At 47.6% G+C, this 23,472-nt stretch overlaps 1 protein-coding gene across 7 annotated transcripts in view; it reads right to left on the reverse strand.

The window, feature by feature from the left end:
- Positions 1-2,921: 2,921 nt before the first annotated feature.
- BLK (BLK proto-oncogene, Src family tyrosine kinase) overlaps positions 2,922-23,472 on the reverse strand; it is a 150,482-nt gene continuing 129,931 nt past the window's right edge. For all 7 annotated transcript variants that reach the window (XM_039531169.1, XM_039531164.1, XM_039531163.1 and 4 more), the window contains 7 exons: positions 16,655-16,804; positions 15,798-15,950; positions 12,410-12,589; positions 11,853-11,929; positions 5,785-5,935; positions 5,016-5,147; positions 2,922-3,701 (listed from right to left, as the gene is read on the reverse strand). In XM_039531169.1, coding sequence (XP_039387103.1) covers positions 3,493-3,701; positions 5,016-5,147; positions 5,785-5,935; positions 11,853-11,929; positions 12,410-12,589; positions 15,798-15,950; positions 16,655-16,804 — 1,052 coding nt within the window. In that variant the 3' untranslated portion in view covers positions 2,922-3,492. The remainder of the gene's footprint in view (positions 3,702-5,015; positions 5,148-5,784; positions 5,936-11,852; positions 11,930-12,409; positions 12,590-15,797; positions 15,951-16,654; positions 16,805-23,472) is intronic.

A 23,472-nucleotide genomic window follows, 5' to 3' on the forward strand; every position in this document is an offset into this window, starting at 1 on the left:
TGTGTCTTTATTTGCAGAGCTATTGGAATCTCCTTAGCATGTTCTGAATTCCTGATGAGACGAGCTCATCACTGTACTCCCAGCAGTGGTGCTTGGGGCTGCTTTATTTATGTATTTGCAGGGCCTTTCTGTTTGCAGAGTCACCTTGCCATGTGGACTCATCCGCCTAATTGGGAATCCAGGGTGACTATGTTCGTGCTAAGCCTAGGTGGTCATACTGGGTGATCTGGCCATCCTTCCTGGCCTTAAAGTCTAGGATCTGGAGATCATCAAGCAGATAATATGCAAAGCAGGCAGAGCCCAAGGGATCACAGAGACTCAGCCCACTCCTGAAGAGAAAGAATAAAACGTTAATTCTTAGCTTTATTATTCCTTTCTCAGTATTGTTCAGGGCTCTACCTATGATCTTATATGACCCTCATCACCATAGACTGGGCAACAGGGGATGAATCACTTGATGATTTCCTGTTCTGTTCATTCCCTCTGGGGCACCTGGCATTGGCCACTGTTGGAAGACAGGATACTGGGCTAGATGGGCCTTTGGTTTGGCCCAGTATGGCAAGTTCCTATTATCTCAGTACATCACAGTCATTCATGAATCATCCCCATTTTGTAGATGGGGAACTGAGGCACAGTGCAGATAAAGTGACTTGCCCAGGGTCACACAGGAAGCTTGTGTCTGAGCCGGGAGTGGACCCCATGTCTGCTGAGTCCCAGGCTAATGCCTTATGTACTAAACCCTCCTTCCTACCCATGGGATGGCTTCCCTGGGCCTGCCTTTGAGACTGTAAACTCTTCAGGGCAGGGAACGTCTCATGAGGGGTCAGATTTGCCCCTAGGCACCAGCAGAAGTCCCATGCACCTCATATGAAAATCGCCCCTTTCCTTTCAAAGATGGCAGAGCTGGTCAAAAAATGCTCCAAATAATTTACAACCTTTCATGAAAAAAAGTCAAAGTTTTGAATTTTTTGAAAAATGTCAACCAGTTTGACAACGGGGTGTGATTGTAGGACCTGGGCTGGCCGACACTTACACAGATGAGCTTTAATTTTTTGGTTTGGCTTCGAAACCAAAAATCAGTGATTTGCACAGTCCTTATCCCCAGCACCCATCCTGCACAGACTCCTCATAGCACCCCTGGGTGGAAGGAATGTAAATAAGTCCCATTATTCTGACAGGTGGCGAAACTAAGGATAAGTGTGATAGTCAAATATGAAATTGCAGAACTACTAACTGTGGTATGTAATCCGTTGATTAAATCAGCCTCTGCACCAGATGGTTGGAGGATAGCTAATGTAACACCTATATTTTTTAAAAAGGTTTTAGAGGTGATCCTAGGAACTCCAGACAGACAAACAACTTTAGGACCAAGCAAACTGGTTGAAACTATACTAAAGAACAAATTAATCAGATACATAGATGTATACGATTTGTTGAGGAAGAGTCAACACAGCTTTTGTAAAGGGAAATCATGCCACACCAATCTATTAGAATTCTTCGAGGGGGTCAACAAGCATGTGGACAAGTAAGATCCAGTCAATATAGTGTTCTTGAACTTTCAGAAAGCCTTTGACAAGGTCTCTCACCAAAGACTCTTAAGCAAAGTAAGCATTCATGGGATAAGAGGGAAGGTCCTCTCATGGATCAGTAACTGGTTAAAAGACAGGAAACAAAGGGTAGGAATACACAGTCAGTTTTCTCAATGGAGAGAGATAAATATTGGGGCCCCCCAAGGATCTGTGCTGGAACCTGTGCTATTCAAGATATTCATAAATGATCTGGAAAAGGGGGTGACCAGTGAGGTGGCAAATTTCTTGATGATAAAATATTACCCGAGATAGGTAAGTCCAAAGCTGACTGTGAAGAGTTACAAAGAGATCTCACAAAACTGGGTGACCAGACAACAAAATGGCAGATGAAATTCAACGTTGATAAGTGCACAGTAATGCACATTGGAAAACATAATCCCAGCAACATATACAAAAGGATGGGATCTAAATTAGCTGTTACCACTCAAGAAAGAGATCTTGGCGTCATCATGGATAGTTCTCTGAAAACAACCATTCAATGTGCAGCGACTGTCAAAAAATCTAACAGAATGCTGGGAATCATTAGGGAAGGGATAGAAAATAGGACAGAAAATATCATAATACCTCTATATAAATCCATGGTATGCCCACATCTTGAATACTGTGTGCAGATGTGGTCGCCCCATCTCAAAAAAAGATATATTAGAATTGGAAAAAGTACAGACAAGGAAAACAAAAATGATTAGGGGTATGGAACAGCTTCCGTATGAGGAGAGATTAAAAAGACTGGGACTGTTCAGTTTAGGAAAGAGACAACTAAGGGGGGATATGATAGAGGTCTATAAAATCATGACTGGTGTGGAGAAAGTGAATAAGGAAGTGTTTTTTACCCCTTCACATAACACAAGAACCAGGGCTCACCCAATGAAATGAATAGGAAGCAGGTTAAAAAAAACAGAAGGCAGTATTTCTTCACACAGCGCACAGTCAACCTGTGGAACTCATTGCCAGGGGATGTTGTGAAGGCCAAAAGTGTAAGCGGGTTTAAAAAAAAATTAGGTAAGTTCCTGGAGGATAGCTCCACCAGTGGCTATTAGCCAAGATGATCAGGGATGCAACCCCATGCTCTGGGTGTCCTGAACCTCTGACTGCCAGAAGCTGGGAATGGATGACAGGGGATGGATCACGCAATAATTTCCCTGTTCTGTTCATTCCCACTGCAGTCCCTGGCACTGGCCACTGTCGATGACAGGATCCTGGGCTAGCTGGACCACTGGTCTGAGCCAGTATGGCCATTCTTACATTCTTGTGTCACATGATTATCATGATGCCAAATGGAGAGTTTAATAATGAAGGCAGAAGAGTGCTTGGATAACAAAGTTCTTTATTTGCTGGCTGGCAATAGGTGCTGCATGGACTGGCAGTCCTGGACGTTAAAGGCCCCAGCCAAACCAGTGCAGCACTGACAGAGACAGGGCCAGCTTCTCCCTTGATGCCCTGCCGAACCCCTGACAGGAAGGACCCAGCTCCAGGGGCAGGGAGCACATCAGTCTCCAGGGGCTGGTCAGCCCTTGGCTTCTCTTATCCCACAAGGGAGTCCACTAGCCCTTACTGTGACGCCAATGACTGTGATGCGGTACAGGCTCCCTGGGCTGGGACTCCCATGCAAGGGATGAATGAGCTCCGCCAACTTCTGATTACGCTTCTCTTTGCATCTCCACAGACTTGCAGAGTCCCACCCCCACCCTCCCAGAAGCCTCCAAAATGCATCATTTCCTAGCATAGTCCGGAGCTGATCCGCATACACCAAACAAGGGGGAGGGGAAGTCCTGTATTAGATGTCCACAGGATACCCAAGCTAAGTGGCTGAAGAAGGCTTAGTGGAGGATCTCCCCCAGCCAGCACTCCATGCTGTCATCTGTCTCCTGCAACGCTGTCCCACGGGAGGTGGTGAGGTTCCTGGCTATGGCAGAGGCTCTGGCTCATACTGCTTTTCCGTTGCCGTGTAAAAATCCTCGAGGACGGACTGCAGGTACTCAAAGGTGGGCCTGTCTTCTGGCTTGCTCCTCCAGCACCTCAGTATGATGGTGTAGAGTTCTCCAGGGCAATCGTCTGGGCACGGCATGCGATAGCCCCGCTCCAGGTTCCGAATGACCTCGGGGTTGGTCATGCCTAGAACAAAACACCCCCCCCGACCCTGAGCATGAGTTCACCATGCATGGGCGTCTATGTGCCAGGAGAGGAGAGCACAGCTTTAAAGCTGCAGGGCATCATGGCAGCTGCTGAGGCCACGCCCCAGGACAGAGCTCAGCGGCTACTTGTTATTATTGACATGGTGGTAGCTACTAGAAGCCCCAGCCAAGATCGAGACTACATGGCATTAGGCACAGGAGCTGCCCCAGTAAACTCACAGTCAGGGTCCAGCTACACTGCAATCACGGGGTGTGGCTGTCTCTCCTCTAGACACACCCAAGCTAGCTTCAGTCTCGCTAGCTCTGGTCCTGGAGCAGTCATGCCATGGGCTTAATGGTGGGCTGGCCACCTGTGTAATTACCCAGGGTTCCAGGCAGGCATGTTCAGCCCATGCTGCTGCAACTTCCCTGCTCCCCTATCTGAGCTAGCGGGATTAAATCTCCCTCGAGTCCAGCGTCCTCCTCCTGGACCTACCCTAGCCTGTTTAAGCCCTGTGTGCCAGGACGAGGCCCCAGAGGGGGGTCTGCCTATAAAACCAATAAGGACCTCCCCCTTCACAGAGGGGCGGAGTGAAAAGAACCCTGGAATCAACAAAATAATCAAACCAGGAAGGGGAGGGTGGTTAAAGGTCAAAACAAGGGCCCCAGAGGGGGACGCTGAGCAGATAACCCTGGACGGCGCCCACTGCTCCACGGAGGCAGAGGAAGCTACCCAGAGGAACTCTGCCTGAAGGCATGAAAGAGCAAGGAATGGTCCCAGAGAACCCCACCCCGCTTCCTGCTCTTGGAGCAATGCCAGGCAGCTTTTCCCTTCCGCTTCCAGCACCATCCCTTGGAGCCCGAGAGCCATCTGCATTCTGTGGACCAGTCCCAGCCCTTAGCTTCCCTACAGAGTTTGCCAGCAAGGACACACCTAGGCTAAGCTGGCTGGTTTTGTGCCATAGACTGCTGCCCAGTGGGAACTGGATGGCAACCACCAGACACATTCCACATAGGCCACCAAACAGCCTATGCTTTGCGATGACTTTGTGGCTCTGATTCAGCAAAGCACTCAAGGACCTGAGTAATTCCATCCATGGGGACTTAAATTTAAGCACCTGCTTAAGTGCTTTGCTGACTCGGGGCCTTGGCAGGAGTCATGCAAGTAACCTGCTAGAGAGGTAAAAGGCTCCATATCTCCTGGCTGATCCCCTGAGCAATAGTCCTCGTAACTTTTGGAGCAGCAGTTTCAGCGGGAATCGTGATGCACTCCACAGTAAATGGCAGGGAAGGCTGTATTCTCGAGGGACTGTACCTGGATAAGGGGTCCTGCCATAGGTTATAATTTCTGTTAGAAGAATCCCAAATGACCAGACGTCAGATTTGATTGTGAAAACCCCAAAGTTAATTGCCTCTGGCGCTGTCCATTTAATAGGGAACTTGGCACCTGTCAGGAAGAAAGGAATTTGAAAAAGGACATTAATGTGGAGTGTCTTCCTGGATTCATACTTCGCACACTCTGCTCAAGCATGTTGGTCTTCAAAAGGTCTTATCTGGATGTTGGGTACTGCCAATTGCACACGGGGGCTGATACAGTGTTTGTTTAAAGTACAACTGAATCAAAATAATTCATCATAGGATGGACCAGTTCCTGGCTTTCCCCTTCACTATCAGGCATCCTTGCCTGTGTAGTTTTATTTTGCTCTCTCTGGTTCTACTTTATAAAACAATGAATGGCCTATAACCTTAAAAAGCAGGTGCAAATTAAGATAAAAAGGTATTCAAATACATCATAAATCACATGTAGCATGCAAACCACACATACGTGATATGAACATTACAGAAAATGAGTAACAGCCAACAGAAGAAAAGAACAGCTTGTAATTACACTAATAAAGTGATAGCCATTGATGGACCTATCCTCCTTGAATCTATCTAGTTCTTTTTTGAACCCTGTTATAGTCTCCAACGTTCTATTCACTCTGTGTGGATGTGGAGTTGTGTGAAGGAGAAAAGCAAGCTGCAAATGTAACTGGTACTGCTTCAGCTAGGTTCTTCCGTATAACACCATGAGTGGAACCTACCTTCTTGGGCCAGGTACTCATTTTCTATTATCCTGGCCAGGCCAAAATCAGCAATTTTACAGCAGAGCGTCTCTGAGACAAGGATGTTGGCTGCTCTCAGGTCTCGGTGGATAGAGTTCATTCTCTCGATGTATGCCATTCCTTCTGCAACCTAGGAGAGCAGACATGGTCACAGCGTTTACCACGAGAATATTCAAATAAGCCTCCTGGTCCCTAGACATTAAAGATGGAAAAGACTTTGTCCATCCCCTGCCTGACACAAGATTGTGCTGTTATTCCATGTATTATGGTAGCACCTACCGGCTCCAGATGAGATTAGGGTTGGACTGCACTCAGTGTATGTAGTAAGAGACAATCCCTTCCTCAAAGAGTTTAGACAAGACAGACAAAGTGTGGCAGAAAGGAAGGGTTGTTCTTGCCATTTTACAAATGGGGAAACGAGGCACAGACAGATGAAGAGACTTGGCCACAGGACATCGGTGGGAGAATCAGAGACTAAGCCTAGATCTTCAGATTCCAAGGCTCAGCCACAAGACCATCATTAATCCCCTACATCTTGGAGTTTAGTTGAAAACATTGCAGTCACAGCCAGAATAGTTTAAATCTAAGACGATCAACAGGAAATGATCATTAATAATCTCATCCATTCACCTCTTCTGTACAGTGTGGCATGGACAGCCAAGCAGTATAGGTAAGCATAAAATCATCACTCACTGAGAGACCAATGGAAGCTGTATCCTAGAGCATTAATATGATGGGAATGTGTTAGCATTCTGAGCCAAGCCCCCGACCCTGCTCACGTCCCTCTTAGAAACACTCCCTGAACTGAGCTAACTTCTACATAATTTGCTTATTATTATTTTTGGTCTCTGTAGATGCCGAGCTCCTTAGAGCAAGGGACCAGTGTTTGGGAAGCGTTGAACGCATGATAAGCTCTCCTGTAAATAAGAGTAATAGCAAGTTTTCGGGTTTGGGGGCTTTCATAGAATCATAGACTCATAGATTTTAAGGTCAGAAGGGACCATTATGATCGTCTGGTCTGACCTCCTGCACAACACAGGCCACAGAATCTCACCCACCCACTCCTGTATCAACCCCCTAACCCAGTGGTTCTCAAACTTTTTTTACTGGTGATCCCTTTTACACAGCAAGCCTCTGTGTGCGACCCCCCACTTTACGTTAAAAACACCTCTTTACATATTTAATACCATTATAAATGCTGGAGGCAAAGTCGGGTTTGGGGTGGAGGCTGACAGCTCATGACCTGCCATGTAATAACCTCACAACCCCCTGAAGGCTCCCGACCCCCCAGTTTGAGAACCCCTTCCCTAACCTATGTCCGAGCTATTGAAGTCCTCAATTCATGGTTTAAAACTTCAAGGGGCAGCGAATCCTCCAGCAAGTGACCCGTGCCCCATGCTGCAGAGGAAGGCGAAAAACCTCCAGGGCCTCTGCCAATCTGCCCTGGAGGAAAATTCTTTCCCGACCCCAAATATGGCGATCAGTTAAACCCTGAGCATGTGGGCAAGACTCACCAGCCAGACACCCAGGAAAGAATTTTCTGTAGTAACTCAGATCCCACCCCATCTAACATCCCATCACAGGCCATTGGGCATATTTACCGCTAATAGTCAAAGATCAATTAATTGCCAAATTTGGCTTTGCAGAAGCAGGGAGCTTTGAAGGGGGATTTGAAAAGCGGCAGGTTCAGCTTTAGCCCAGACACTCATCAGGGCAATGGGTGGATGAGTATAAGCCCTGGCAAGCAGGCCTAGCACCAATTTGGGTTTTCACACGCCCTGAGGTTAGGGCATTACGATTTTCCACCCACTAAGATTCTCATCAGCTTCTTGCTTACATGTGGTTTTCAACAGGATACTAACATGTACTTTCCAAATATGTATTTCACCCTCTATCAACACCCTTCAAGCTCGAGTGCTGCTTGCCTCAGTGGAAAATGGAAGAATTGATGTCACTTCCTGTCCTGATGTTAATGAGATAGCACTAGACTAGATGGTTTCCTTTCAGCATGTGTGTGCATCCGAGTGTGTGTGTGTGTGTGTGAGACTGACCACAGGATGAATTCGGTGCACCCAAAACTTTCTAATTTTAACTACAGCTGATGCTATTGGCTGCAAATTGCGTCTGAAGGGTCAAGTTGCCTTGGGACATGACGTATTCAGAACACCACGAGTAAACATGTTATGAAAGAGCGTGACTAGCTTTACATCACCCCAGCCAGAAACAACTAGTGATTAACTGAAGCCCAGCACTTGGGGTTCGGACAGCTCAGGCTCTGCACCAGGCCTGCAATGGCACAGATATGCACAGTGTGAAGGGATGCAAAAAATCCCTGTGTAGCTCCTGCACTGGCTTGGCTAGCTGAAGCCTCCATTAGAATCATAGAATATCAGGGTTGGAAGGGACCTCAGGAGGTCATCTAGTCCAACCCCCTACTCAAAGCAGGACCAATTCCCAACTAAATCATCCCATCATTAGGTGCATGTGATAGATTCACTGTCTTCAGGCTGCAAGATCCCAGCATTCTGTGGCCTGCGCTGAAATCCTCTGGTCTGTGTTATGCAGGAGACTAGACTAGATGATCATAGTGGTCCCTTCTGGGCTTATAATCTACCTGTCTCTGCTATGCTGGGCACACACACAGCAAGTCCAGCCATTGGAATGCGTTTTGTCAGCCCTTGTGCCTAGCAGGAAATATTCTCCGCTTTATACATGGGCCGTAGGAGGGACCCGACTGTAGGAACTTTAATGGGGATTTACGATGCTAACAGTGCATGCCCCCTACTTCCCTCTATTTGAAGATTAAACCAAAGATGCAGTAGCTTGAGATTTCTCTGCTTAATAAAGAACAGGGCCTGTGAATAGAAACAGATAGCGCTGCCCACTTGGGTGGGATTTTCAGAGAAAGCATCCCTAAGCATTCCTTCAGAAGCATCCCTAAGTGCTTTAGAGACACACGCGTGTGTAGTGGCGTGTCTCAGTGTCATGCCTTTGGGCAGCAAGGGAAGAGTTAACGCAGGCCCAGCTGGGTTGAATGCCGCCTCCGCTGCAAAGAGGTTTGGAGCCCAGAGCACTGGAGTTCTGAGGGCAGCTGGACAGATGCTCTACCTGCAGGAAAGGGCCCCTGACTCCCATGCTAAGTGGCTGGGCCAGGAGTAGGAGGATGATCAGCATAAATGTACAAGCCACTGTCACATTCCTTTGGGCTGGGCTACTGACAGCCCCAACGGTCTCTTGTTAAACTAAGAATCCTTTCATTAGAGGGCAGTTTTAGATGACCTGGGCCTCTTGAACTTGCTTAGGGAGGGCTCTAGCAGAAGGTAGGCCAGTCTGGAGGTCATGAGATCCCCTTTCACTTTAGACTCTCAAAGTGCTTGGCAAGTGTTCTGCTGAGGTCAAGCATGGATGGAACAATGCATGCTGGGCCCTGGGGTCACCACAGCCCGCACCACCCCAGTGAAGATAACAGGGGCTGATGGCTTCACTGTGGAATTCTCTGGCCCATATTTGACCTAGGGCTGCACTTTGGCCACTCCAGATTAGAGCTGGCTGAAATTTTTTGGATTAATAGTTTATTAGCAGAAAAATGCAGTTTCGGGTCGACCAAAACTATTTGTGAATTCCGGTCAAATTTGATGGATAACTTTGGCTGTTTTTTTGTTTTTTTTTTCCTGAAAAAGTTGGAATGTTTTGACATATGCTAAATGAAACATTTCAACTTTTTGTTTTGAAACATTTCCTTTAGATATTTAGCTAGCTTTATTTGTAAAAAACAAAGAAAACAAACAAATGAAAGGGTAAAAAACTCCCAGAAAAGAAACAAAACAGAATGAAAAAAAAAACAACCCAACAACAAAACAATTTGTTCAACCTGAAATAAAATTTTTTCATTTGTTTGTTTCAATAAGAAAAACCAAAAATTTTTGGGTTTGGGTCTACCAGCAACAATTCCCCCCCTCCCCACCGCCTGCCCTGATATTTTGATTTGGTGGCTAAACTGAAAAAAAACATCAATTATTTCACAGACTATCAGGGTTGGAAGGGACCTCAGGAGGTCATCTAGTCCAACCCCCTGCTCAAAGCTCAAAGCAGGACCAATCCCCAGACAGATTTTTACCCCAGTTCCCTAAATTTGCTCAGCTCTGCTCCTGATATGGCATTTTTCTCTCTCTTCCCTACAAACTCACTGGGCCAAATTTCCTGGTGTAACCCCCAACTGAAGTGAGTGGAGTCACCTGAGGGATAAATTTGGTCGGTTGTGTTTCTCTTTGGGAATTTCAAACTAACCGCTGATTATTTCCTTCAAGTTATAAAAAACAGAAACAACGTCTAACCACTAAGTCTGCAGCTGCTCCCCTTAATCTATTACGGATATCAAAGTTAGGGCAGCAGACCAGATTTTATACCTAGTGAAGAGGAAAAGAATTGTTACACCATTCACGGGAGGGATAAAAATAGCTAATGGGGCGGCTTCTTAAAGATATTTCAGTATTTTTGCTTCTGGGTAAAATGAAAAGCAGATGCTTCTGCCGTGTCAGATAGCACCTCCTCAGAAATACACATTTCCAGGGATTTTATTCATTTAAAAACAAATATGAATTGTGGCTGGATGCCGTAGTACCTTGGAAAAGAGCCTTGTTAAATATAACGTAACTGAAAATTACGGTGAAGTTAGCTCATCGCCACCAAAGAGTGGAATGGTGGCCATGTGGCTAAGGAATTGCATTGGGTGCCAAGAGCACTGGGTTCTCATGTCGGCTCTGACCTTGGATGGGTCCTCAGTCAGGCTTTCTAAGATACTCAATGCCAGCCTAGCTCTTCTCCTGTTGAAATCAATGACAAAGCGCATATTGATTCCACCAGGAGCAGAGTTAGGGCAGCGTTAAGTGCTTCTGAAAATCCCCAGCTCTGTGAGCAAGACCCTGCAGCTGAGTTTCCCCACCCATATACGGTGGTTAATGTGCTTATGTACCTCCAAAGAAGCTGTGAAGCTACATTGGTTAATGTTTGCAAAAAACCGCCTTGAGATCCTCAGATGGAGGACACAGTGGTCCTATTACAAGAATAAGCGCTGCCTAATGTTAGGCACCTCAGTGCATATTAATCCCCCTTACTATGTTGCCTCATCTTCAGAGGGGCTAAGCACCCATTACTCCCAATCAAGTCAACTAGAATGGGAGATGCTCAGCATCTCTGAAAACCAGATTCTCTTCTAACTTGTGTCCCTACACACGGTAGATCACTGTCGCTCCAGAGCAGGACCTTCTCTTACTCAGGCTATCTGGAGAAAAGAGAAAAGACTTTTCTGCTCACTAAGCCAGGAAAGACTCTGCCTTCCATATTACGCAGAGTGCTAAGAAAAGGGTCCCCATGTGAGGTGTCTGATGGTGCTGATGATGCGCTGGCATTCCCATCAATACTGCAGGTGAAGGGAGGAACCCCTGGCTATTACATCTGGAAGTTCAGAGTCATAGATTCTAAGCCCAGAAGGGACCATTTTGATCATCTAGTCTGATGTCCTGCATAGCACAGACCATAGAACTTTCCTGAATTAATTCCTGCTTCAAGTCCAATAACTGTTACAAGGCTTCTAGAAAATATTCAATCTTCACTTAAAAATGACTGGCCCTGGAGAATCCACCCCCCAGCCCTTGGTAAGTTGCTCCACTGGGCAATTACCCTCAATGTTAAAAAATGCACATTATTTCTAGTCTGAATTTGTCTAACCTCAACTTCCAGCCATTGGTGGTTGTTATACCATTATCTGATAGATTGAAGAGCTCTCAATTATCAAATTTCAGTTCCCAGTATAAATATGTATAGACTGTGATTAAGTCACCCCTCAACCTTCTCTTGGATAAACTAAATAGCTTGATCTCTTTGAGTCCATCACCATAAGGAATATTTTCCAATCCTTTAAGCATGTTCATAGCTCTTCTCTGAACCCTCTCCAATAATATGTATCCCCTTTGCGCCTGCAAACATGTCATCTTGGATAACATTGCACCGTCTTTCAAACGCTCATCCTGGTGTCTTTGACTACAGACCTGGGCTGACATGTCAATGAGTTTCGGGAGAGTTAGTTGGCTTCCATCGTCTGTCTTCAAAAAATCCAGCAAGCACCCTGTAAAAGAGGAGACACACAGTGTTCCCTGGACGATGTGATTTGAGTGAAAGTTATACATTAGGTCCACGTCCTTCTTTAGCCATTGCTACCCAACCTCTCTACAGCTTTTTTACTTCTGGGAAGATCTCAGGAACGTCACTGCCTCTATCAAGTGCACCAGGATTCTTTACGCCACCGACTGATCAGCTGTTCGGTGGCAGGCAGGAAGCACTGGGGATGGAATGAGGGCAGGGTGTGCTCAGGGGAGGAGCGGGGTAGGAAGAGGCAGAGCGAGGGCAGGACCTTGGGGAGGGGGCGGAGCCTCAGGGCGGAGGAGAGCTGGAGCACCCACCCAGAAAAATGAAAGTCAGCACCTGGGGCATCATCCCCTACATTACCCGTTGCAGGCACAGGATTTTCACAAATCATAAGCACTGGCCTAACCTTTGAAACTCAGCCAAAAATGTCTAAAGAATAAAGCCCGGGGAGGCTCTTTACCGTTGGCCATGTACTCTGTCACAATGTAGACTGGCTGTTTGGTGACTACTGCATGGAGCCGGACCAGCTTGTCATGCTGGAGCATCTTCATCAAGTTTGCCTCAGCCAGGAAGGCATCGGGAGGCATGGATCCCTCCTTTAGGGTCTTCACAGCCACCTTCACACTGTTCTTATAATAGCCTGCCACAAAAGAGAAAGGAGGGTCCAATGGTTAAGGTGCTAGCCTAGGACTTAGGAGAACTAGGTTTAATTCCTTTCTCTGCCACAGTTTTCCTCTTAATGGAAGTTTGGAGCCTTGCTACCTCTGAAGCTCCGTGGTTCAGTTTCCCCATCTGTACAATGGGATAATAGGCCTTCCCTATCTCACCGGAGTGTTATGAGAGTAAATACGTTAAAGATTACAAGATGCTTTATAGACTTTAAGGTCAGAACAGACCATCATGGTCATCTGCTCTGACCTCCTGAACATTGCAGGCCACAGAACCTCACCCACCCACTCCTGTAATAGACCCCTAACCGCTGGCTCAGCTACTGAAGTCCTCAAATCATGGTTTAAAGACTTCAAGTTACAGAGAATCCACCATTTACGCTAGTTTAAATCTGCAAGTGACCCATGCTGCAGACATGTTGCAGAGGTAGGCGAAAAATCCCCCCAAGGTCTCGGCCAATCTGACCTGGGAGAAAATTCCTTCCCAATCAGTAAGACCCTGAGCATGTGGGCAAGACCCACCAGGCAGATACCTGGGAAAGAATTATCTGTAGTTACTCAGAGACCTCCCCATCTAGTGTCCCATTTTCAGTGATGTGGGGGGAGGGTCACCTATCTAAGATAGAAAACTAACAGCAAGAAGCCCTTTGATGTGATGGTCTGGCCTTCCTGTTACCGTGTGAAATAGCTAACCATACCAATCAATGTGCTAAGCACTAGGGTATCTACCATGGGGAACAATCCTTCCAAGATGGCAGAAGCCTCAGAAGGAAGTGGAGAGGACCCATCTCCTCTGAGAGGGTCTCTGTGTAGTAGGGTTGTCAACTTTGGTTGGACGAATTCCTGGAGGTTTCATCACATGACAGTATCTTTAATTCAAGATTAATCTTTAATTCCTGGAGACTGTCTCCAGGACAATCCTGAAGGCATTGGCAACCCTACTGTGTAGAGGTTCCAGGAAGGTGTGGTGGAGAGTGAAGACAGCTGGGTACACAGTAGGAACTGGGGAAACAGACTGCAGTGCACTGGTGGTGGGTGGAGGGGTGGAGAGGATGGCCCATATAAGCACTGTTTTCAGTCAGTCTGTAAGAGAGCTTGGGGAATTCATGCCTCCGAGGAGTAGGTAACCTTGGAAGAAGTTTGGAGGCTATTCCAGAGGGTGGTGTCCCCAGAATGAAAGAGGCAGGGGATCCAGGCCACATTTCAGTGGCTCCCTTTTCCATGCTGGGGATGGGGAGGGAAGGAGCCCTTGAGGGTTCTGCTCTGGAGGAACTGAGCAGTAAAGCACAGGGTGGTGTGAGGTTATTGAGTTCCTGGTGAGAGGAATCATGAATGTTCCACAGGAGGAAGACAGACCAGGGCCTCCAGTCTACTCCCTTTTCCCCGCCAATGCAGGATCATCCCCATGGCCGCGGTTCTCAACCAGGTGTCAGGTTTCAGGGGCCAGCTAAGCCAGGCCGGCATTAGACTCGCTAGGGCCCAGGGTAGAAAGCTGAAGCCCACTGCATGAGGCTGAAGCCGAGGGCCCTGAGCCCCGCCTCCCTGGGGTTGAAGCCGAAGCCTGAGCAACGTAGCTTCGTGGGGGCCCCTGTGGCGTGGAGCCCTGGACAACTGCCCTGCTTGCTACCTGCTAACGCTGGCCCTGGCTTTTATATGCAGAAAACCAGTTGTTGTGGCACAGGTGGGCCGTGGAGTTTTTATAGCATATTGGGATGAGCCTCAGACAGAAAAAGGTTGAGAACCCCTGCCCTATGGCATATTCTCAGGACCTTTCTGAGGTCTGGTTTTAAGTCACTTGAACAATGTGGCTTCCACCACTTCCCTTGAGACAACTCCCCAGCTTACCAGACCCCCACTGCTAGGAAATGTTCTCCTCATATACGGCCTTCATGTCCTTTGCCGTGTCACCCCATTTCTCAGCGATCTAGCTATGCCCCTCACCGTGGTATCTGACTCCGTAATGAAAGGAGCTGGGACTTTGCACACACAGTCAAGTCTTCTGCACTGTGCTGGCCACAACTGCAATTCCTGCACTCTCCTGGGAGCAATCAACCACAAAGGGGCGGAAGCGGAGGAGGAGGAGTTAAGCTCCAGCTCCTTCCCACCCTGACCAGCCACGTGTAGGAGCACAAGTTGCATCCTTTGAAGGGGGATGCATGGGCCTGTGTCGTAGGTAGGTATAGTGTCCCTCAAGGCACACAGCCTCCCACTGCTTACCCCCAGACCCCCAAGCCGGGCTGTGACAGATGGCAATTTCCTGCAATATCCGGAATGAACTTTCCTGAATTAGGTTTAACCTTATTTCCTACCTTTGGAGTCCATTGTATTAAACATGCAATTGTTTGTGTGTTATTGTAGGACTGTAATGTAAATGTTAGGAACTTCAAAGAACTGTCTGGGACAGTACTTGGGAGGCCTTTTGAAGCTACACCTTGACCTGCTTCTGGAAATTCCAGATCAAAGACCCCTGAACTGTATCAAGGGAAGAGTAAACTTTTCAGGAGGGGGCTAGTTCTAGGCTCAAGCTATTGGGAACCTGTTTTCTGGGTGATTTGAAGGATTCTCCTGCCAGAACCCATGTTGGAGACAGCTGGGGCAGGGCAGAGGGATCTCTGATAAGCTTATTAGCATACACATAGTTCTTTTATTGTTTTAATGTGTTTTCTCTGGAATGGTTTTACCTTAAGAATAAAATAGGCTTGGATAGGAAGTGGTGGGTGGCAACCTTCAACTGTTGACAATCACTCTGTTATTAGTCTCTGCAGGCCTGTTTCCACAGCCTGTCTTTTGCTGGGAATAACACGGGCAAGGCAGGAACTCTTCAGGGTGGACATTTCCCAGTCAGGAGGGACAGAGATGTCTCCCCCCAGGAAAGGCAACAGCTAGGGGGCCAGAAGCTTGGGAGTGGGTGCCCTGGCTGAAACACTAAGGGAAAACACAGGTGCAGTTGTCTTACACCTGTGGCAAAAGCTGTGCTTTAAAGCCCCAATACAGCCCTAAAGAAGCACAATTGAATGGGCTGCATAATTCCCAGCCCTCCCCCATCACGAGCAGCGGGCTGGGTCCTAGCAAGGTCCCGCATTCGCGATAATTCTGAGGAAACAAGGTTTTCCCTTTTCCTGTGGGCCATGTGTAGCGACCGGGGCTGACCCTTCTGGGCCTGGAGAGTGCTGCACTTACCCATCCATACTTCTCCAAACTGTCCCGCACCAAGTTTCTTCACAAGCTTCAGAGACTCCCGTGGGATTTCCCATTCGTCCTGCGCCCAGGGCCTCTGGGGAACCAGGGATGTGCATGGAGTGGTCAGCCTCTGGCACAGACCATCCCCTTTGTCTGCGTATCGAGAGAACACCTGTCAGCTCATCGGTAAAGGGTCAAGCCCTCCGCCCAGCCTCCAGCCTGAGTCGCCGGGCTGGAGACGTGCAGAAGGTAATTCTCCTCCTCAGCATGTGGAACGGCCACTCCACAGAGGCTGCTTCAGCCCCACAGCTCTGAGCGCCCCAGGAGCGTGGCCTGGAGGACCCATGCAATGGCAGATCACCTAGTGTCACCCTTCCCCAGCCGGCTCATGCCCCAGTGAATCACAGTGATTGCAATCTCCCCCCGAACGCCTCTCTCCGGAACCCAGTCTCTCCACACACCCCTTCTCCCGAGGAGCCTCCATGGTCCCTGCCATGCCTCGTGAAGGGGCGGTTTTGCTCGTGCGCACGTCCGATTTGGGGTGGTCACTTTGCTTATGGCTGTGGGGGGAGTGACCAGCAGGGGCTGCCCAACTCGCTCCATATACCTGCATTCTGCTGCACCCCAACCCAGTGCTAGCTAGAGCAGGCGTTTCATGCCCACCCTGTGTCCACCTCCCCATTCCCTATACTGCTACCTATTACAGGCATTGCTCCATGTGCAGTCGCTGCTCACTGGTCATGCGACTGATTGATAACGCCCGTCTGGCCATGAGGCACCAGACCATGTGGCCTCCTCATTCCAGCAATCACAAATGCTATGACAGACGGCCCTGTACGGGGACACAGGCAGCTTACTGCTGTAATGCTGGACTAGCTGCTGCAGTGAGGAGAAGGTGATCCTGGGGGAGATGTAGTATCCCCCGCCGTCTAAGGAGCGGATCCTGTAGTGTTTGATGATGTCGCCTTGAGCAGAGGTGCTGTCTCTCACGGACAGTGAAAAGGCATCTGGGGAACAAGCAGAAGAAACCACACTTACTGGCCTGGATGGCACTGTCTGAGACAGACCTGATGGCTTTCGTCTTCCTTCAGTAGCCCAGTGTCTGCAATGGGATACAGCCCCTCTCACAGAGAGGTGAGTCTATGCTGGGAATATTCAGGTGCAGGGCACGCTACACTGCTGCCCCCCATCCATCTTCCATCTTGGTGAGATCCGAGCACTTGTCCTTTTAGCCATATCACATTTCATAGGGACATAGCATTTACCAGTTTGGATCTAGCTTTCGGTCCATGAGGTCCAGCAACCCCATGGAGAACACTAGATGCTTCCGAGCATGTGTGTCTGTGGGGACAATGAATGTCATGAAACTCTGTTCTGTCCCCTACGAGCAATCAGCATAGACTAAGGAGCCTGATATTTCATGGCCATTAGGAACCTTGGCTTGCATTGCTCTGAATGCTAATGGCCCAGCTCTGGGGCATTTCTAACTGATAGAACTGACATATAATAATGAGGATACAACACGATCCCACCAAGATATCACATGATTAAACATTGCCAAGGAAGTATTATCACCCTGGTGATAAGCAACAAAGAGTCCTGTGGCACATTATAGACTAACAAATGCATTGGAGCATGAGCTTTCGTGGGTGAATACCCACTTTGTCAGGTACTTTTTTCAGATCCAGACTAACACGGCTACCCCTCTGATTCTTGACACGCCGGTGATGACCATCTCAGTATCTGGCAAAGCACCTCAGTCCTAACATACAACCATAGAATGATAGAATATCAGGGTGGAAGGGACCTCAGGAGGTGATCTGCTCAAAGCAGGACCCCCTGCTCAAAGCAGGACCAATCCCCAACTAATGCAACGTCCTTATTATTTAAATCCTGGGGTTTCATGCAGGTCTGAAAATACACCTCTATTCTGCTCTTCTCAGCTCCCTGCTAGTCCAGTCCAATATGGGTTGCCAGCAGCCAGTACATTTATGGAGTGATCGTTTAAAATGTACATCAGTAAAAATTGCAAGACAGTGTAGAGACAGTATTTCCTTTGTCTGCAGTATGTTTCCGGACTAGGACTATGCCAGATTAATCTGGATTTATGTGATTTTTTTTATGTTTGAAGTACTGGATTCTATAGAAGAAAATCTGTCATATAGGACCATAAACAGAAGTCGTATTTGCTTTGAAATCTTAGTATTCCAGACATGGGAGGACTTTTAAAAATGTGTAATACCGACCCATTGGCCTTTTTTGTATTTCGTATTATGTCAGTAAAAAATGTGGAGGGTCAGTATGAATATGGTTAAGTGCTAGTTGTCTTGTCTGTATAAGTATTCCTGGTCCACCCATCCCCCCCGGCCATGCAATATTCTTTGCTATTCCAGCCTTGAGCCCCCGTCACTCTGTCAATGCACTTCAGCCCTGGTCTGCAATACCCCCTACTAGTTCACTCTTGCATTGCGATGCAACCCTGACCAACAGCTTTCCCTGCTATTCCAGTCCTGACTGTTCTGCCAACTCACCTTGTTCCCATCCTGCAGCCATACCCATCCCTGCTGCAGCCCTGAGTCTCTCCTAAGCGGTGACTGGCAACCATGCCCAATTGCGCTTGTCTTTTACATAAAATTCTTCTGGATCTATTCACCCTGATGCAGATTCAGCTTCTGGGGAATGAGGATTCGGGAGGCCTTTGGGCCAATGCTTTCAAAAGTGGCCAGTAATTTTGGGATGCCTCTGTTTTTGGGTTACCAGCCTGAGACTACTTGGGTCTGATTTTCAGAGTGTGCCGAGCAATCAGTTTTTAACTGAAAACTACTGGACCCTTAGCGACTGGAACAATCGCTGAAGGGCAGTGGTGGAGTCTCCATCTCTTGCGATCCTCAGCTCAAGACTGGATGCCTTTCTGGAAGAGATGTTTGTGATGCAGGAGATCAGACTAGGTGATCGGATGGGCCCTTGTAGCCTTAACATCAATGACTCAGTGACGTGAATAGGAGCGACGGCGCTCGGCACCTCTGCAAGTCAGCTCAAGTTGGCCAACCAAAAATGGAGGCAGGCAAAACTAGGGGACACTTGGTGGAAATCCAGATCCTGATTATCCAAGTATCCTCTTGTCCAGCACTTCTGTTTGCTTGAGATTAACTTGCTTTTCTCAACTAAGTGGCCCACTCTAATAAGAGCTCTGCCTGATGATTAGAATCCAGTGGTTCTACAGGCAAATCAATCAGCTGTCTAATGCTAGCCTTAATATTTACCCTGCCATTTATGTTAATGCATGGCTGTATCGTTCTGGGCAGTGTAGAATGCACTTCAACTGGCACGGGAGTTTAGTCTGTTTCTTGAACTTCGTCAGGGCACTTCTTTTTTTCCTAAGCAGCTCCGGTTTATTTCAGGGGAGCGGAAGAAAAGATTTTTTCACGGCGGTTTCCATCGCTGTTCATCTGAAATGCGAGACCACCAGGGTCTGGCTCCTTTCAAAGTCATTTACCCATTCAGGGTTGATTACAGAACAGAGCCGGACGCCTGCTGCTAGTGGAAAGGGAAAGTGTCAAGGCTGGAAGGCTTCAATTCTCCCTTCTCTTAACAACAATAATAACGAAAGATTGACACAAAATCCCCAACACTAGTAGCCTCAGTGACTCCCAGTCACCTCCACAATAATAAAGCTGCATGCAGAGCTTAGTACTAATGAGGAACACTGTAATAATAAGCCAATGAGTAAAGCCAGCTAGCTCAATCAGCCCGACAATAACAATTCAGTGTACACATCCTAGCATGCAGATGCATCCCTGCAGTAAGAATTTGGGGGAGGAGGGGGACCAACCCTCCAGCCACTATGTGCACGAGATCTGTGGCCAAAAGGAAGGGGTGAATGTTACTCTTCCAAGGGCTAATTATTATTTCTGTGTTGGAACTAACCATGCTCATCTCACTGTTATTGGTTTCCCTCATCCTGTACGGGGAGACTTTGGCAAACCAGTAAAGTGCTTGAAACCACTATGGCCTATTGTTAAAGGCGGCCTAGTCAGCAAGCTGTAAATTGGCCATTCAGCAATCTCAGCTTGACCAAGGCAGGAGGGGAGAGGGTTTAGGGTGCCACCCCGGGTAACAACCCCTCCTGCCATTGGTTTGTTGTATCCACCTCTTGCCGTTCATCATAAGAGAAGACTTTGAACTCCAGGACCGTCTTTTTGTTCTGTGGATGTCGAGCATGCAGCACAGTGAGGCCCTGATTCAAGTCCCCTGAGTGCTACCACAAGACAAATACACATCAGAATAATGAGCAAGCAAACGTGAGCAAGAAAATGGCACGAAATCATGAAGACTACCTTGAAACAATGTACCTGTCTGAGTGGACTGGCAATTCTGTTACGATAAGCAGATGCTTCTCTGAACTATTCAGATGTATTGTACAAAATTCTGAGCTCATGCACACAGGCCCCAATCCAGCCTAGCACTACTGAAGTCAGTGTATTAACCGTCTAGCTAGGTCAGGGGTGGGCAAACTTTTTGGCCTGAGGCCACATCTGGGTATGGAAATTGTATGGCAGGCCATGATTGCTCATGAAATTGGGGGTTGGGGTGCAGGAGGGGGATCAGGGCTTGGCGCAGGGGGTTGGGGCATGGGAGCAGGTCAGGGGTGCAGGCTTTGGATGGCCTTTACCTCAAGCAGCTCCCGGAAGCAGCGGCATGTCCATCCTCCAGCTCCTACGCTGTGGCGTGGCCAGGCAGCTCTGCACGCTGTCCTGTCCACAGGCGCCGCCCCCACAGCTCCCAGAAGCAGTGGCATAGTGGGAATGTCTCTTCTCCGGCTCCTATGCAGAGGCGCGGCCAGGTGGCTCTGCCCTGTCTGCAGGCACTGTCCCTGAAGCTCCCATTGGCCACAGTTCCCAGCCAATGGGAGCAGCGAAGCCAGCGCTTGGGGTGGGGGCAGCGTGTGGCGCTCCCAGGTTTCCCCTATGCATAGGAGCCAGAGGAGAGACATGCCTGCCATGCTCCTACTTTCCAGAACAGGGCAAGCCCCCGACCCCGCTCCCCAGCTGGAGCACTGGAGCGGGGCAAGCCCCCAATCCCTCTCCCTGGTGGGAGCTCGAGGGCTGGAATAAAAGGTCTGACGGACTGGATGCGGCCCGAGGGGCCGTAGTTTGCCCACCCCTGATCTAGCTACTTCTATGTAATATCAGGCAGCTGCCCCTAGAATGCCCCAGCTCTGCTCGCCCCCTGTTCAGGGCCCTTTAAGAACTCACTCAGTTCAAAAGGTAGTTAAAATAAATCCCCTCTTGGGGTCCAATTTATTGCATCCCCGAGGACACAGTGACCCTCGAGCCCAGTTCAGTGCCCCTCCCCTGATTAATCCAAAATAACACAGAACAGACTTCATCCTAGCTGGCCTTTACAGTCTCTCCCCAGCCTCTCTGCCTACAGACGCTTTCCACCACTCAGGGCCGGCCCTGGACCAAATGGCACCCCAGGCAAGGAGCATCTTCAGCCCCGCCCCCTCGCCATTTGTTAAATGTCTGAATACCTCATTTTTTATTGCATTTGTAGCCCATTTCACCACTATGATGCACAATTTGCATGCATGATTTATCCCTGTTATATAAAATGATATGTTTGCACACTGGGATCTGTAAATCCGTTATTTATTCAAGCAAATTAAAAAAAAACGAGTTTCTGCTAAAGCTTACAGAAGCTTTTTAATTTTAGGAATAACTAAAATGTACTAACACCAAGAAATAGAACCGCGCACCAACACTGGGTGGACCAGTATTAAATCGTGTATCAGTAGGTGCCAGCCTTAGAACGTTAACTCAAGTTCTTTAGTTCAAAAGGTCGCTTTTTTCGCCCTTACCATGAACTGAAGCCTGGCATGGCCCCAAGCCTGGCACCCAGGTGGGCCTATGGGTCACCTGCCCCGAAACCCAGCCCTGCTCCCCCTCTCTCCTGCTTCTTTAGCTTTTACCCTGTTGACTCACGGCCTTGCAGGAACTTCCTTGCTCCTTGCGGTACCTACAGACGTCGCCGTAATCGCTTGGGCTTTCCCATATTCTCTGCACTTTCCTACTCTTTTTTATACTGGGTTCACCTGATTCAGCTTGGTTTTGGCTCATTCTGTAATCAGGGCTGTCTTAACCTCAGGCTCTCCACCCTCATGCTCCCCCATTCCTGTAGTATCTGAGAACCTCACAAGCTGTATTGCATTTATTCTCACACACCATCTGTTTTACAGATGGGAAACCAAGCAGAGGGAGATTAAATGATGTGCCCAAGGGCACACAGTGAGTCTGTGGCAGAACCTAGGAACATAACCCAGATTTCACAAGTCTTACATCACTGCTTCGCCCACAAGTCTAGCCTTCCTCTCTGTGGAGTTACACCAGGGTAACTGAGATCAGAATTGGCCCACTAAGTCTGCAAAATTAGATGAGAAACTTCTGATTCTCTGACAGGATTTTTACTCCACTGTGCCTAGAATGTGCGAAGAAAACAGCCCTCATCACAGTAATGTAGCCCCACAGCACTGGTCTGCCCATCTTTAGCAAAAGTTACAAGTGGTGCCTTAAGAAAGACACAAAGATCCAATCAGCTTCAGTGGGATCAGTAACTGCACGGGTAATATTTTCTTAGCCCTTCCAACATTCAAACTTCAGTGATCTTGAGAAAAAAAAGCGAGATATTGTGGGTAAACTCTTCCTTCCCCCCACACACACCAGAGAAGTTCATTTTCTGTTAGTCTGAGGTTAGTGAGGCACAGCTGTTTCCACAAGTTTCAGAACAATTATTATATTTTGGAAGGTTTGTTTATTTTTCTCCATCTTAGGCAGATTTGCTCTTTGGTATCTGTTTTATTAGTGACCCACTTATCAGGTCATCTTGACAAATGCCCCACCTGAATATACCCCTAGTGTCCTCTATAAAATTTAAACTTAAAGGGAAATTGCCAGCATTACAATACTTTAGAAAATTAATCGTAGACAAAATTAGATTACTGGAATTGTAAATACCTGCATCACTACAATAGTAAGGATGAATTCTGAACATGTAATACACTAGCAAAGTGTGTTGTGTCCCCATATAGTGGCTGCAACAGTCATGGATAACAGCCTACTACTGGCACCAGTTAATGGAGTTACTCCTTTAGCTCAAAAGGTAGAGGCCAGTGCTGAAGATTGGGAGTATAATCTTTGCTGATGACCCACACAATGGAAGGTGGATGTAAATAAATATGTAACTAAAGAACAAAAAACTTTTAAAGTTCAAAGAGCAACATGAATTCAACCACACTGCACAGTGTGTATTAATTTATAGCTTTAACAACGATACTTTACACTTGTGTGTGGATCCCAAGGTGCTGTACATTGGTAAATTCAGCCTCACAACACCCTTTGAGGGACAGCTTTTCTCCTTTTACAGACTGGGAAACCAAGGTTGAGAGAGATTAAGTAGCTTGACCAAGGTGATTCAGGAAGTCTGTGGCAGAGACATCAGTCAAACAGAAGTCAAGAACTTAGTAAGATTAAAAGAGGGATTGACCTCTTATCTGGATAAAGACAGCCAGAGGTAGAATAACAAATATCAAAATAACAGAGTGTGTCAGATTGAAGATAAAAGATCACGGACTATTACGAGTCAGGAGGAATTTGTCATGGAGTAGATTGTAGTTTGA

Source organism: Mauremys reevesii, linkage group 3, assembly GCF_016161935.1.
Source record: "Mauremys reevesii isolate NIE-2019 linkage group 3, ASM1616193v1, whole genome shotgun sequence".
In the NCBI taxonomy this organism is placed as follows: Eukaryota; Metazoa; Chordata; order Testudines; family Geoemydidae; genus Mauremys; species Mauremys reevesii.